This window comes from Acomys russatus, chromosome 29, assembly GCF_903995435.1.
Source record: "Acomys russatus chromosome 29, mAcoRus1.1, whole genome shotgun sequence".
Lineage (NCBI taxonomy): Eukaryota > Metazoa > Chordata > Mammalia > Rodentia > Muridae > Acomys > Acomys russatus.
This window is the reverse complement of record NC_067165.1, coordinates 22,552,319-22,567,309: the sequence shown is the minus strand read 5'-3', so window position 1 is coordinate 22,567,309 and position 14,991 is coordinate 22,552,319. Positions and strand designations below refer to the sequence as shown.

At 46.6% G+C, this 14,991-nt stretch overlaps 1 protein-coding gene across 1 annotated transcript in view; it reads right to left on the bottom strand.

Moving 5' to 3' along the window:
* Csmd2 (CUB and Sushi multiple domains 2) overlaps window positions 1-14,991 on the bottom strand; it is a 561,027-nt gene that overhangs the window by 243,717 nt on the left and 302,319 nt on the right. The window contains exons 8-10 of the mRNA XM_051172054.1: window positions 14,253-14,340; window positions 13,437-13,561; window positions 4,181-4,302 (exon numbers count right to left, since the gene is read on the bottom strand). Of these exons, the coding sequence (XP_051028011.1) occupies window positions 4,181-4,302; window positions 13,437-13,561; window positions 14,253-14,340 (335 nt within the window). The remainder of the gene's footprint in view (window positions 1-4,180; window positions 4,303-13,436; window positions 13,562-14,252; window positions 14,341-14,991) is intronic.

Genomic DNA, 14,991 nt, shown 5'->3' with positions numbered 1-14,991 from the left:
CATACAAGCAAGGGGAAATGTGATCAGGAACATGTGAGAAGGGACAAATGACGGTGTCACAAGTGACAGTTGTTCACAATAGGTTTTCAGTGAGTGAACTTAACAGGTTAGAAGACAAGTGACCAGGAGAGAGGAGAAAATATGAACGGAAGAAGCTGGAGACAAAGGACAAAAAGAGGGTTTTTTTTTTCCAAACTCCTGAAAGAAGAGAAGAGAGGCAACAAAGATGGAGAGACAGTGAGAAAGATATTTGCTAAGCACCTCCAGGATCATAGGAAAGGCACAAGCCACAGATCCAGGAAGTGTGGGGAGCTCACACAGGAAGATGTGCGAGGCGCCCTCGTCTGGACACAGGGCAGTGAACTGTTGGGGCAGCAAGGCCAAGGAGAAGGTCATGAAGCAGACAGAAGGGGCACTCTGCAAAGAAGTGATGACAAACTGACGGTGACAGCAGAAGTCAGAAGACGGCAGGACGGTAAATACAGCTGCAGAGGATCTATGGACTCAAATGTCCTTGGGTCTTTCCCCTAAGAACAAGGTAAGGACAAGACATAGGAGAACTAAGAGAGCGTGCCGGCAACAGGGCCACGGGTTCAAAAGCACGGAGCCGGGGAGGGGAAAGGGTCGTTTTATGGAGTAGGATTGCGACGGGAGAGATTGGAAATAAGGAGTCGGTGACTGCATCTGTAAGCCCAAGGCGGAAGCCTGAGCCGGCACTGGCTTACTACACGGCAACCCTGCGGAGTGTGGGAGGCAACGGGCGACACAGAAAACACGTGCAGCGGAGAACAGTGGGTCATTCAAGGTGCAGTGTTTTGAGATCCCTGACCTCTCAGGAAGAAGAAAACAAAGTTCTAGGACTTGGGGCTTACTAAATATACACACTCATGTCTCCAGAGTATTTTAGACTAGCGCTAACCGACAGAACGGTATCATTAAATATGATTAAATAGTCTGATTTTTCTAGTTAAAAGATTATTAGTCTGTGTTGTTTTTTTTTAAACCCAGCTCTGCATAAAACAAAACAAACAAACAAAACCCCCCAGCATAATCAAATAGAAGTTGTAAGTAACAGAATGGAAAAGACAAGACAGAAACCAAAAGGAATTGATCTAATTGCTGGAGGTTGGGAAGGAGTGGGAAAGCTTCAAGGAGAGAAAAATGCACACACACACACACACACACACACACACACACACACAGAGAGAGAGAGAGAGAGAGAGAGAGAGAGAGAGAGAGAGAGAGAGAATCATTATGTAATTATTTTAAAATAGTTGATTTACCAGGAAACCATGCAAGGTTCAAGTTGTGTCTCTAATTACAGACTCAAAATACAGGACATATGAATTGACAGAATTTCAAAGAAAAAGAGACATAACTGCTGTTATAGTGGGAGATCTTTATATCCCTCCATCATAGGTCATTGATTATGAGGTAAAAAAGTCAGTTAAGACATAAGACACACAACCAACAAGCTTGATGTGGTGGAGAAATTAGAACAAAAAATGCAAAATGCGCCTTGAAAAAATATGTTTTTTTCCCCCAAGCACCCGGAGAATATGTGAAAAATAATCCTTTTTGATGCAAAAAATACATCAATTAATTTTAAGTGATTTGAGATATAGTTTTTCCTAACCATAGAATTTATAATCAGCCATTTTTATAACCAGACGATTTTATTGTTTAAAAATCTGTCTGTCTGTCTGTCTGTCTATCTATCTATCTATCTCTAAACAACACAGGATTGGAAGATGAAACACAATGGAACCTGGGAGATCTTCAGAAGAGGGCTATGGGCACAGGTCAGTGGTAGAGCACTTGCCTCACATGCATGAGGCCCTGGGCTCATTCATTAGCACAAAAGTCAGAAAAATAAAAATAAAAAGTGGGGGAGATGGTTCAGTGGATACTAGCACTTGCCATTCTGGCAGAGGATCTGGGTCTGCTTCCTAGAACCCACAAGGTGACTCAAGTTCCAAGGGATCTAATACCCTCTCTGGCATCCTCAGATGCCCGGCACACATGTGTTGCACATATGAATACATACATACGTACATACACAGACAAAACATTCTTACATAGAAAATAGAAATGAATAAATCTTAAAAAATACAAGTTAAATACCAAATAACTATCAGAACTAAATGTCAGAACTATGCTATAAGTATTGCTTATGAAAAATTTTGGAAATATAGTCAAAATAATCCTCAGGGAAGTTTGTAGCCTTAGATGCTGAAATAAGATTGAAAGTAATGGACTGAGCAGAAAAAATAAAATGCTAGTCAGAAAATAAAATAAAGACAAACACACAAAAGGAAAGAAATGATAAGCAGAAAATATTTTTAAGGAAGTATTAACAACATCAAACTCGGTTCTCTGAAGAAACTAGCATATATGCAGCTTTTGGAAATACTCATCCTTTTAAGGGTATAAATCAGAAAAGAAAAAGTACCAAAAGCACAATATCAGCAGATATCTTAGCTATAGTAAGAGACAGCAAGCATATATATATATATATATATATATATACATATATATATATATATATATATATATATGTATGTATGTATAAAACATACTTTTGAAATTTTAGCTAAGTGAACTCAAGACAAAACCAAATGACCCAGATTGCTCTTTAGTCATTACAGATATTGAGTCTGTAGTTTTAATTTCCCAACATTATATCCAGACATATTGGCTGAAAAATTTCACCAAACTTTCAAGGCAAAAGTTATTGCAATTTTCCACTGACAATCCCAGGAGACAGAGAGAAATACTTTCCAAACTGTTTTATGAAGCCAGCATTTTCTTGATACAAAATTCTGGTAAAGAATAAAACAAAAGAACAGAGCTAATAAAATAGAAACATCGTATTAAATAAGATGTCAGCAAATTAAATATAGACGGGCATGGAAAGTGTCCACACTAAGTGACAAGTAAAGGGCCTGGGAATGAGACTGGCAGCACTGGGAGAGCCCCGACACTACACTACACTACACTACAGGTTGAGAATCAAGGAGCAGAAGGAAGATGGTACCCCAGGTGTGGGGTGCTGTCTGATAAGACTCAACATCAACTCAATAGAAAGTCTCAGTAAACTAGGATGTGAAAGACACTCCCCCAAGTCCCGAAGGAAACTCCCCAGATTGAAAACAAAACATCATGCAAAACAGCGAAGAAGCAAATTCTGCTCAACGTCAATCTGCCAACATCACAAAGGACACACAGCTCGGAAAGGAAGAGACGTAACCATCATTCTTTGCAGGTGTCAACTGTCTATGTAGACAACGCCAAGGAAATCTCAGATGAGATATTAGCTATGTACAAAAAAAAAAAAAAAAAAAAAAAATCAACAGTGCAAAAGTTGATCGCACAGGTAGACGATGGATTTTGAAAGCCACGGTTTACAGTTATACAAATCATACTGCCATATTTATATAACGTAAGCTATGGATAGTAGTTAGGAGCAAATGTATTAAGAAATGAGTAAGAGCTGTAACTGAGACAAGTTTATTGGGAGCCATAAAAGAAACCCTAAGCAAGTAGAAAGGCATACCATATTCATGAACCAAAGGACTGAACAGCAACAAATCAGACTTCAAATGATTCAGACAGGTTGCTGTGGATCCTGTCAAGGTTGTTATATTTTTTAAAAGATAACAAAACATACTTGAAATAAAAATCCAAAACAACAGCAACCCCCTCTACCCCCCTGTCAACAGGAATGAATACATGAAAGGCTGTGGATAACAGAGTAGAACTGTACACAACCTAGATAAATGGTGGTTAAGTTCATTAAAGACAAGATGGCATTTATATGCAGTTTGAATGCTGCCACATGAAGTTTTGCACTCTAGGGACACACAGTTAAGTAGAAGCAACCATGAGGATGACAAATACACTTCAGGCCATGGCTGTCTCTGAAGGAGCTGGGGATGTGAGACTGCTCCGAGCACCAACAAGATAGCTGATTTTTTTTTTCCAGATCTTTCCGTTTTCTTATGCTGGGACATGGCTACAAAGTGTTTCTTGGATTAATGCTATTTACATCTTTCTTAGGTCCTTTTATTGGAAGCTCTCAGCAGAGAAGCTGCCTCCAGGAGGCTGGTGGGAGGTAGCAGTCATCCCTAACCTGCACCTGTCCACAGGACCCTGACCCACCCTTTTGTGAGATCCTTACCTTGGCCGGGTTCAGTGCTGTGATGATCCACACACAGTGTGCGTTGTTGTCATACTGAATGGGGAAGTTGGGGGAAGTGATGATGCCCGAGGGGCCTCGGAGGTGGGCATCACACATGCGGGCTGCAGAGAGGAGATAAGGCAGACGGTTCAGTTTAGAGCAGGTTCAGTCCTTCCTGTTTCCCAGGCCAGAAGAGATGCCACCTGGACCCTCTCTTTCCAGAAACCATCTGTATTCTGCCATCCACGCCCACCTTTCCCAGGCTTAGAAAGAAGTCATGGTGCCTGGAGCACTGTCCTATGGGCAGCGAAGAACTGCCAAGGCAGTCTCAACACTCTCCTCATGTCTACCCCATTCCTCCCAGCTTTACTGAGATAAGGTAGCTCACCTTCCTAGACCAGGGCTGGGTGGCTTACAGGCACCTACGGATGCATCAAGCATCCTGCCCCATTCGTGTTTGCAGCCCCTCTCCAAACCAGTTTTGTGCTGCACTGAACTCCTGGGAGCCTGGCTTCTATCCTTCCTTCCGTCTCCCACCTTGCAGGCTTCCTGAACTAGGGTCTCAGGGTGTCCTAGTGAAGGTCACCCTACTGGTGTCAGAGTGTCTGTACCAAAATGCCTGATTCAGACAGTTCCAGGCACCAGAGTGGCTTCAGAGCCAGCCTGTTGCTTCCCTCATCCGTCCCCTCCTCAGCCCATGCCTTGGAACAGGCTTTTGACTAGAAGCATAAAGACTCAAGGTGAATTAGAAGAAGTGCTCTCCTCAAGTAGATAGAAAGTGTTATCAATCACGGCTTAATCTAATTAAGCTCTTTAAAATAGCTTCGAAACTAATTAGATTAAGGGGTGATTGATCTCATTTAAGGTTCTACGTTGGGTCGAGGTGTTTGCTTCTTTTTTAAAAACATGTGCACAGAGTCCTAGCCACCTCATTCTTCAACGTTAGCGCACGGCTAGTTTAATAAAGGGCTCCGTGAGCCTGCTCTGTCACTGCCCACACGGCAATTCATCCCAATTGCAGGCAGAGTGCCTAACGGGGAAGGCAGAGCCCGGAAACTCATCAGGCCTAAGCATGTGAAATGGACGTGCTGTCAGACTTGCTTTCTGTTGATGACCTCAAACTTCTGGGGGCTCCCCTCTGTGTGGAGCCAGGCATGACAAACCTTTTCCAGGGAGCTTCTCCCGGGAGTCTGAGAAGCAGGCTCCGCAGATCCCAGGTGTAACAGGTTGCTGCCCACTGCCTACACTTTCCCACGCTCATTCACCCCAACATTTATTAAGAGCCTACTATGGGCCAGCCAGAACGTGGGCTGAGAAATATGTCAGCAGGGCCCTGCCTCTCTCATGGACCGGAACTAAAGCTGGAGGCGTATAAGAAAGCCTGGGGGACCTCACAGGAGAGCACAGCAGCTGTAGCTGCAGAGCAGTTTTGAGGGGCTCTTGGGTCAGCACTGTATGAAGTGTGAGTCCTATTGTGCACCCGCAGGAATGGTCCCCCACAAATGAGTTTTTGACTGAATTGAGTTTATGTGGTGTGTGTGTGTGTGTGTGTGTGTGTGTGTGTGTGTGTGTGTGTGTGTGTGTGTGTGTGTGTGTGTGTGTGTGTGTGTGTGTAGACCAGAAATACACTGGCTGTATTTCTTCATTGCTTTCCAACTTAATTTTTGAGCCATCAGTCTTTCAACTCAACTAAAGTGACAGAGTTCACTGATTTGGCTACTCCAGCTGGCCAGCAAGCTCCCTGCATCCTCCTAGCACTGGGTAACAGGTGTGCACTGCCACACCCAGCTTTTACACAGGTACTGGGGATTCAAACTCAGGCCATCTTTGTGCAACTAGTGCCTTACCCACGGAGCCATCTCTTCAGCCCTGAATTGAGTTTCGGCACCCCACTCCCCACGCTCTCACGCTTATCCAATTGTTTCTCTCACTTTGGGTTGAAAGACACTTTGACTCGCAGGTCACACTTGGGGAGGATGGGGCATAGTTGAGGACAAGCCAATCTCGGGTGCTTAGCACCTTAGCCTTTCCAGTCTATCTGCTGGCTGTCCAGGCCTGGGGCGGGGTGGGGAGGGTGAGGAACCCCTCTGCATTCACATATTTCTCCTCCTCATGCGATGGGTGACACAGCTCAATGAGGTCTGGTGACACAAAAATCACAATGAATTGTAGACAGGAAGACTTGTGTGCTGGGGACATTCTCAGAATTTAACCAAGGGGCCCCAGGATGGCCAGACAACTCAGCATCACGCTTGCTGCCTTTCCATATTCAAGATTCCTTCCAGGTGGAGGAAAATCCAGTGCTATTCTAGCTTTCTTTAAGTGTGTGTGTGTGTGTGTACTGTCATTTATATACAGGAGCACACGTAGGTGTCTTCCTCAATCACTTTCCACTTTAGGTTTTTGTGATAGAATCTCACTGAGTCTATGGCTTGCCAATTCTGCTACATTGGCTGGCCACCAAGTGCCCGCTCTCCTACCTCCTCTGTGCACTCAGCTTGGGGATTACGGGTACCTGCTGCTGCATGTGTCTTTTTATCTTTTTAAACATTGGTTCTCGGGCACAGAACTCAGGTCCTCATGCCTGTGTGGCTAACACTTTACTGACCGAGCCACCTCCCTGGAAGGCCTGAAAGGTCCTTTGCATAGGCTTTTTTTCCCTGACAGGATTCCCACCCCACCTTTAGTGCTCTAGCCCTGCAGAGAATCCTCACACAGCCCCCCCCGCCCCCCCGGCAGCATCTCCCAACTCTTCTGGGAAGACTGATTTTGCTGCCAAAAGACTCGATTTATCCTGCGCTTGTTTCCAAGAATGAGATGGTATTTGCAGTGTGTTAAAATATGCCGAAGGTAATTAGAGAGAATAGGTCAAAAAGCATTTACCACTTTAAGGACTTGGAGGGGTTTAATTAAAATATTACAGTCGGCAGATACTTAGTACCTTGAGACAGGTTCCGGATGGAGTCTTAGCTGCCTTTTCTGTCTGTTGTCTGGGCAAGGTCAGGCAGGGGATGCTGCAGACAGACAGACAGACTCCTTCTCCCTGAGCAGCCAGCTCCAGGGGTCCCACTGGCAGATGGAGAGCTCCTTGCTGTGACCCAGATGGGCTAGCCAAATGGCAGCTTCTCAGACTGTGTCTGAATCAACGAGTGAGTGAGTGTATCTTCCCAGTCCCCTAGTTGCAATCTCCCATCCGGCCTCTTCTACAGAGGCTTCTCTGCATCTTCTGGGCTTCCCACCCACCCTGCCTCGGACGTTACTGTGCTGTGTGACTGGGGACAGCATCCTAGGGAACTGTAGAGAGACACAACCTGGAACCGCAGCCAATTCCAGCCTGGGAATTGTTTGACTCCCAAGCAGGAGGCCCCCAAGCAAGAGGGATGCAGCAAATGACCCCCATCTCTTGCTTCTCCCCACATTTGATTTCCGCCTTGATCCAGGTGGCCACTCTTGCTTCTCCTATGACTGACCTCCCTCCAGCCCTGAGCACAATCCCCACCCCACATAAATTAGATACTTTTTGGGGGGACAGGTTCTTGTTATGCAGCCTAGGCTAGCCTGTAACTTTCTGTCTCTTGACTTAGCCCGACAGTGTTAGGCACGCAGGTGTACACTATCGTGGCTGGCCTCTCACTCCTTATTCTAAGGTCAACAAATCCCTTCAGTAGCTATAATGTCTCACAAAGCCTTCTGCCTTGCAGAAAACTTTCTCCCCTCCAATCCTTGCTTCTGAGGTCCCCTGCAGGGAACATCTTGTCCCTTCCGTTGGGTTGTCATTTCTTTCTGGGCATGTGTCTGACAATTCCTGGAACTTATAGTGGACCTGTGGCAACTACTGGTGCTATCTCTCCATTCACCAGGCCTCTTCCATCTTTCTATTTTCCTTCCATCCTAACCTGGCTTAGACCTCATGGTCCGCCATTATATCATTTTCCTGCAAATCCCAAGTCTCTCTTCTTTCTCCTCTATCAGTTGCATGGGAGACATCCATTACGAACTGCTCTCCCCACCAATATTCTCCCTCTCTGCTCTCATATAATTGAACTTTGATGGGGGAAAAAAGTCACAGGAGAAGCAAAGCTGATGTCTTCATAAGTTTGCTACCCACTTCAAAGCCTTCCCAGGAACGTCCCAACAACCCTGGTACTGAGCTCTGTGAGTTCACAGACTCCTTCTGCTTGAAGACCCCCTCTCCACACAGCCCTACGGCCTTTCACTCTTCTCTTCACCTCCCCTGTTTTGCTAACTTTCTGTATTTGGAGGAAACAGGAAGCTATTTAGCAAATATATACTCTTCCTGACTTCCCGAGGAGTAAACCTGCCGGCTGACGTTCGTCCTCTAGGTCTAGCAGAGAGGTGGCTCCTTCTTTGAAATTCTGGTCCCCTCTATAGGATCTGGACCGCTTCCCTCTCCATCTCAGGACCATCTGTGGCCACATACAGAACCAGGAAGTCCAGCCATCACAGCCACTGTGCTCCTCTCACTAATACTAAAACTAAAAAGGTCACTCTGCAATGTCCTTGGTGCCCTATATCCCAGACCTTTCTAGTCCACTGACCTCTACACTTCTTCCCATCCACTGAACTCTCCTGATCTTATTTTTTGTTTGTTTATTTACCACCAAGACCACTCACCAGTATTTCCAGCTCCCTCCATACCTTCATCTATACCTAACCAAAAGCCTGCCTTTGTTCAAATCTGCTGCTTTTCTCTTCCTAACTCTAGGGCCTGGTGGCCCCTGGGACAACCATGGCCATCGATTTGATGTCAAGGTTTGCCATCAAAACGAGCCAGCCTTCTATCCCTGGTCCTCCTTTGCTTTTCTCCCAATTCTCTGCATAACAACCTCCAAATTGAATCAAAAGTCGTTTAATCCCATGGGTAGTTTGCTCTTGACCTTTCTGGAGCATCTGACACCAAAGGCCCATCTCTGCTTGAGAAACAACCTACTCCTCTGACCCTCACCTTCCTCCTCCCTCATTAACTCTTTCAGAGCACTTGAACAATCTCAGATGGGAGTTCTTGGTATGTAAATGGCAATTTTTCTATACATTTGAAATCCAGTCAAAACAAAGCTATCAGCATGGGTGGGGGGAGCTGCCCCACACAGGTCCCACATATTCTGACTCTGAAGGAGGCCCAGGTGCAATTCTCAAAAGCGTTTGGAGTGAAGGGTTGAAACAGCTCAACTGATTGGCTTTGTGCCCTTGGGCAAGTTGGTTAACTACTAGATGCTTCAGGTCAACATGAAATATGGTTATTGCCACTTGCCTTATAAGGAAATAATGAAAAATGCCTAGTGTACTGCTTTAGACAAGTATAAATGGCTTAATAAATGGGAGCTTTATCATTAGCACATACAGGTAAGGGGCTTGGGGACATTCTTAGGGCAACAATGAGGCATGGATTCTAGTGACTCGGTAGGACATCTGCACTAGAAGAGGGAAGATGACAGTGTAATGGAGGGGCAGGGGAGGAGGAGAGGAGAGGGCACAGAAGGGAGGGAGGGAAGGAGGGGAGGAGGAGGAATATAACTGAGACATCAGTGTTTAAGGGTTTGTCTCAGGAATCTGATCTGGTAATGGCCACCAAGGAGGAAGACAGACATCAGTAATGATCTAGCTTGCTTTGTGTGCAGTTCCCATGTCCGCTTCCGTGTGACAGTCAAGGGAAAAGACACAGATCCATTTTGGCAACGTCTTCTGTGCCATGTAGCTTGTTAATAATGAAGCTGGGACTGGAGCTTTGGCCTTTGAGTGCCAAGTATGGTATTCTATCCACCCTAAATGATTTTTATTATAATTGTGCATGTACACAGACAGACAAGCATGCATGCATGCACGCACACACACATGCACACACACACATGCAAAGACCCACACACATACACAGAGACAAACAGGCACATACATACACACAGAGACAGGGAGAGAGAGAGAGAGAGAGAGAGAGAGAGAGAGAGAGAGAGAGAGAGAGAGAGAGAGAAAGAGAGAGAGGCACACACACACACACACACACACACACACACACACACACACACCACAGAACCATGCTTCCTGTTCACTCTATCAGGTGTTTGGTGACATCAACATAAAAGTAACAAATACAGCCTGTGTTCTGCCTTTTTCTTAGCCTGCTCTGCATGCTCAAGCTTTTATAGGAAACTAGGTGTGGTGCTATGTGTCTACAATCCTTGCACTGGGAGGATAGAGGCAGGGGTTTCAAGAGCTCAGGGTTATCCTTGGAGGCTGAGCTAGGATGAGGCCAGCCTAGGCTACCTGAGGCCTTGCTTTAAAAAAAAATTAAGACAACAAAGATTTTTCTAGGAGTCGAAGCAGAGGCTAGCGTCTTCTGACGGGAGGGAAGGGGGAGGCTTGAATATACCACCAGCTTCAAAAATTCCAACACGAGGGTGCAGCTCCATTGTGCTCATTGATATCAATCACAAACCCGATTCATTCTGGTGGCTCTCAAACATTTATTTGGAACCTATTATTTGCCTGTCTGTGTGTTTTAGTATAATTAATTGTGTGGGAAAGTGAATAATTAAAGCCACATCATATTTTACACAGTGGAGGGAAAACAATACCCCATGTATGTCGACCAGAACACTTTAGATTATCATCTTTCAGTAACCTGATTCAAATTGGAGCTTCACGTAATTGAAGGACTTTTGTCCCTTTTTAATAGTAACACTGAGGTTCACCCAAGCTGCCCCCTACCCTGCCAAAATAATCACAATTATGGTAGAATTTCAATTAGTTTCAAACAAAAGGTCTGGAAGGGGGGCGGTGGGGAGACCTCAAAGAGTGCTGGAGTAGATCCCTGCATCTAAGATGGGGTTCTGCTCTTGACCCTCAGGAAAGTTGGGGAAGGACCAGCTAAGTCCAAGCCTTGCCCCTCCCACTGCCTCCCTCTCCACATCCTGTGCAAGAAGACCAATGAGGAAGAGGAAGGCAGGAGGGTGGGGCTGTGTGAAGACTCCTGCCACCTTCAGTGACATGCCTTGCTTCCATTTCACTATCACCAAGCAGAGAAGGCTTGGTCTTCTCCTTCCGTGACAAGGGTCCTATGATGAAGGCTAATGAATGGACCCCGCTAGGTATAGCCAGCTGCAGGACTGTAGTGGACAAGGCAGTGGCTTCTGAGAGAACCCGTAGCCACTAGAGGATGAGGTATGTGCCAGCCAAGGGCCAGCTGTATAGCAGGGTCAGCACAGATGCTCGCCTGAGCCTGGCAGGTGTCCTGTGCTGCTTCTAAATGAACGCTGTCAAGTTCACTGCCTCCCTGCGTGATACCATCGGGTAACAGGGTAGTGCGTCTTTAATTTAGCAGGGTGGAAAAAGGGAACCAGAGAAGTGTCCAGAAGGGTCCAAGGACACACAGCTTACAGAGTGATGATGGCTGAATTTGAATGGCCATCTCCCACTACCCACTTTCACAGTGGCCGGGGTGCAATGGGGTAACAGAAGTGAAAGCAGAGGGTGCGACGGGGTAACAGACGTAAAAGCAGGTGGTGCAACAGGGTAACAAAGGTGAAAGTGGGGGGTGCAATGGGGTAACAGAGGTGAAAACAGCCTGGTGCTTAGTGCAAGTGTGCAGAGAATTTAATTCAGTGTCAGATTCACTTGAATTGGCCCAGATGGGGCCCACAACATATCTGGAGAAAATAAATGAGCAAGTTATTTGACTAAAACATCCTGGAATAAACTACCATGACTAAGAACAACATTCTTCCAAGGGAAAGGTCTTGACAAGAGATCAGGTCTGGAGGCCTCGCTCCTCTGGCTTCTGAAAGAAGCTCTGAAAGCACAGATTGGCCAAGAGTCTCCTCGTTTGCAGACTAGGCACCCTGTGCCTTTCTACGCAGCTGGTGTCTTGGAGTTCTGCACCCGGACTCAAGCGGCAGTCAGTTATGCATCCGTTCCATTCCCTCTCATTCAACACGTGTCATAAAGCACCTACTGTGTACCTGGCCCTGTTCTAAGTGCTGACTAAAAAAAGGAGTCTCCGCCCTCAACAGGATGTCCCTCTTCCTTCTAGCACCTGGCATTCCTTAAACTGCTGGCATCATCCACTTGGCACCCCGAGCCCTCGAGCGTGGGCAGATACTGTCCAGTGCATTTGGAGGGAAGAAAGTCAATCCAGAGGAAAGTGGTGATCTGTCCAAATGGTCAGTTATACCAAGGATACTTTTCTTTGTGTCTTCAATCAGAAAAAAAAAAAAAAAAAAAGGTATAGCTATGTAGGGTTTTTGGAATAACACGGTAGAACGGAGCAAAGCACATCATATATAGTAGATCATGGCCACCTTAAGAGTTGAACAAGTAGGGATGAGTGGAAGGCCTGGTCGGAAGCTATTTTCATGACTCTCTTCCAGATTCCTCATCAATGCATTTACAAGACGGACTGGGTCTTAGCTCTGACTGCACGTTCCTCTGTATAATAATGGTTTAATTTTCTTCCGAGGCCACACTCTTGCTCTCCACAAATTTCACCTTAATGCAAAGGTGTTTATGAAGTAAAGCATCACCCTTTGGTCAGAAGGACCCGGAATAGAACCATTTTAGTGGGCAATATACCTTCTCTCCATGAGGGGTCCTCTGCTCCCCAGGGCTGTCTAACAGCTGAGGCCCATCCCGGCCCACTGTTGGCCTTCTGCCCGCTTCCAGCATTTTAATCATTTATGGCTGTTGGCAGGCAGTCTTTGTGTGGTCTGTGTGATAGGTGAGAAAGTGGGCAGTAGGGCCCTTGAGGACAGGATGGCCAGGGGGTGCTGTCAGAGAAGCCCACAGGGCAGCCTTTTGATGCCATGTTCCATGTCATTTCTATATAGCTAAAAGCATCGCTTCAGAAGCCACAGGTCTGTTTACTGCCAAGTGTGGGCAGAGCAACCAGGGCATTGGGGGCAGAAGGCTCTGCTATAATAGATGGTTCTAAGACAAGAGTAGAAGGGGTGGCTTGCTTCCCTATTTCTGTGTAGCTCTGATCTCTTTGTGCAATGTGCCAGCAGCCTATTTCCTATGTTCTTCTCCCATCAGGCTATGAAGTGCATGCAGGGCAGGGGCCTATGTCTCTCTCCCTACCTCTCTATGCCTGCTCCTAGCGAAGGCTTTGGTTCAAAGAAGATGACAGATAAACATGGTAATTAGTCAAAGTTGCAAGACCTGAGGTTTAGGGTGCAGTAGAGATTAAGATGAGCCAGGCTGGGGTATATGGCCCAGGTCTCCAGGCCCAGCCTGGCTGTGCCCTTACCTCGGCAGACTGGCCTGTGGTCACTCCAGGCTGCAAACATGTCGCTCACTTTCATGCAGGTGATCCGCTTGGACCCTTGCAGGTCGTAGCCCTCGTTGCAGGTGAACTGGACACTGGATCCCAACCTGAGAGACAAAGTGTGTTGTGAATTCATTCCTCGGGGCCCGCCAAAGCCCTGCCCTGCAGGAGTACGCCCTGGCTTCCTACACAAGCCTCCCGGGGAACATTCTTTCTCCTTCTGGCTTTTCATCTGGGAGCTTCTGTTCACCACTTAAAATGTGTTGGAGGATGCAGCTGCCCTTCATCTTAGTTGTTTGGGAACATTGGAGGGCTTTGAGATTCAGTTAAAAGGAGACTTTGTGAGTGAAGAGCATTGCTGTGAGATAAGTATCAATTAGGGCTAAGGGTGGGCAGATGGTACTCATAAACCAGGGTGAAAATGGAGGAATATGAGATGATGCCTTGGTCATACAAACCTCTGCAAAAATTTACCATTGGAGGGGCTCTGAGGTCTACCAGATGACTGTAGGCCTGTCACTATTCATGTAACATGTCAAAGAGTGACAGCCCTTTGAACTTTGGCTTACATGCATTTCGAAGCATTTAACATGGGCATGCTTTAGTTATACCCCCTCAGAGCCTTCCAAGGATCAGACTGGGAGAGACCACAGCTTTTTCCCAGCAAGTGTCGCCTCTTGCACCCACCTCACCCTCTCCACTCCACCTCCAAGAAGGCCAGGCCTTGTCCTCCCCTCAATCCAGGCCACCCTACCCCCACCCCACCCGCAGTCAGAAAGTCCCCCAGTTGCGTCTTACCTGAAGTCTGAGCCTAGTCTTTTGCCCCTTTCAGGTATACCAGGGTCTGGACACATATTATGTCCTTGGGACACACCAACCTGAGTTACTACAAGGCAAACAAAACAAAACAAAACAGCACACACATAGATAGACAGTGTCAGGGAGGCACGGGCTGGGTAGTGTCTCAGGGTAGGAGGAGGAGACAGGATAGGGTTCTCCTCCCCTGGAGCTGTGGAGGAATGTTAGGGACCTACTGGACAGGGTTTTCCTGACTGTGCAAGGTAGGAGGCTGCTTTGGATAAATTCCTTTGCAATTAAAAAAAAAATTCAAGTGAGAGTCTCAGGGATCGTGTGGGCCCTGAGACAAGCCCTCCTGCCCAACACCCATCCTGTTCCCTCATCCCACACCAGTGGCCGGAAGCGGACTGTCCAAAGGCTCTGGTGACCTCCCCATCCTGCACTTCAGATCCAGGGATAGAAACTCTAGGTGGGATGAGCCCGCCCCCCTCCCCCAACCTCAGCCCCAGATGGAGAGATGACTCAAAGGAAGGTAAATAAAAAGGTGAATGCATGATTAGAGACGATAAAGAATGAGAGAGAGAGAGAGAGAGAGAGAGAGAGAGAGAGAGAGAGAGAGATAGAGAGAGAGAGAGAGAGAGAGAGTTGCAGCTTCAAGTTCAAAGCACAGACTTCACCTCAGATATGGGCATTTCTTCTGAGAGCCCTCTTCCCATCAGACTCCCGTCAACGCACAGTC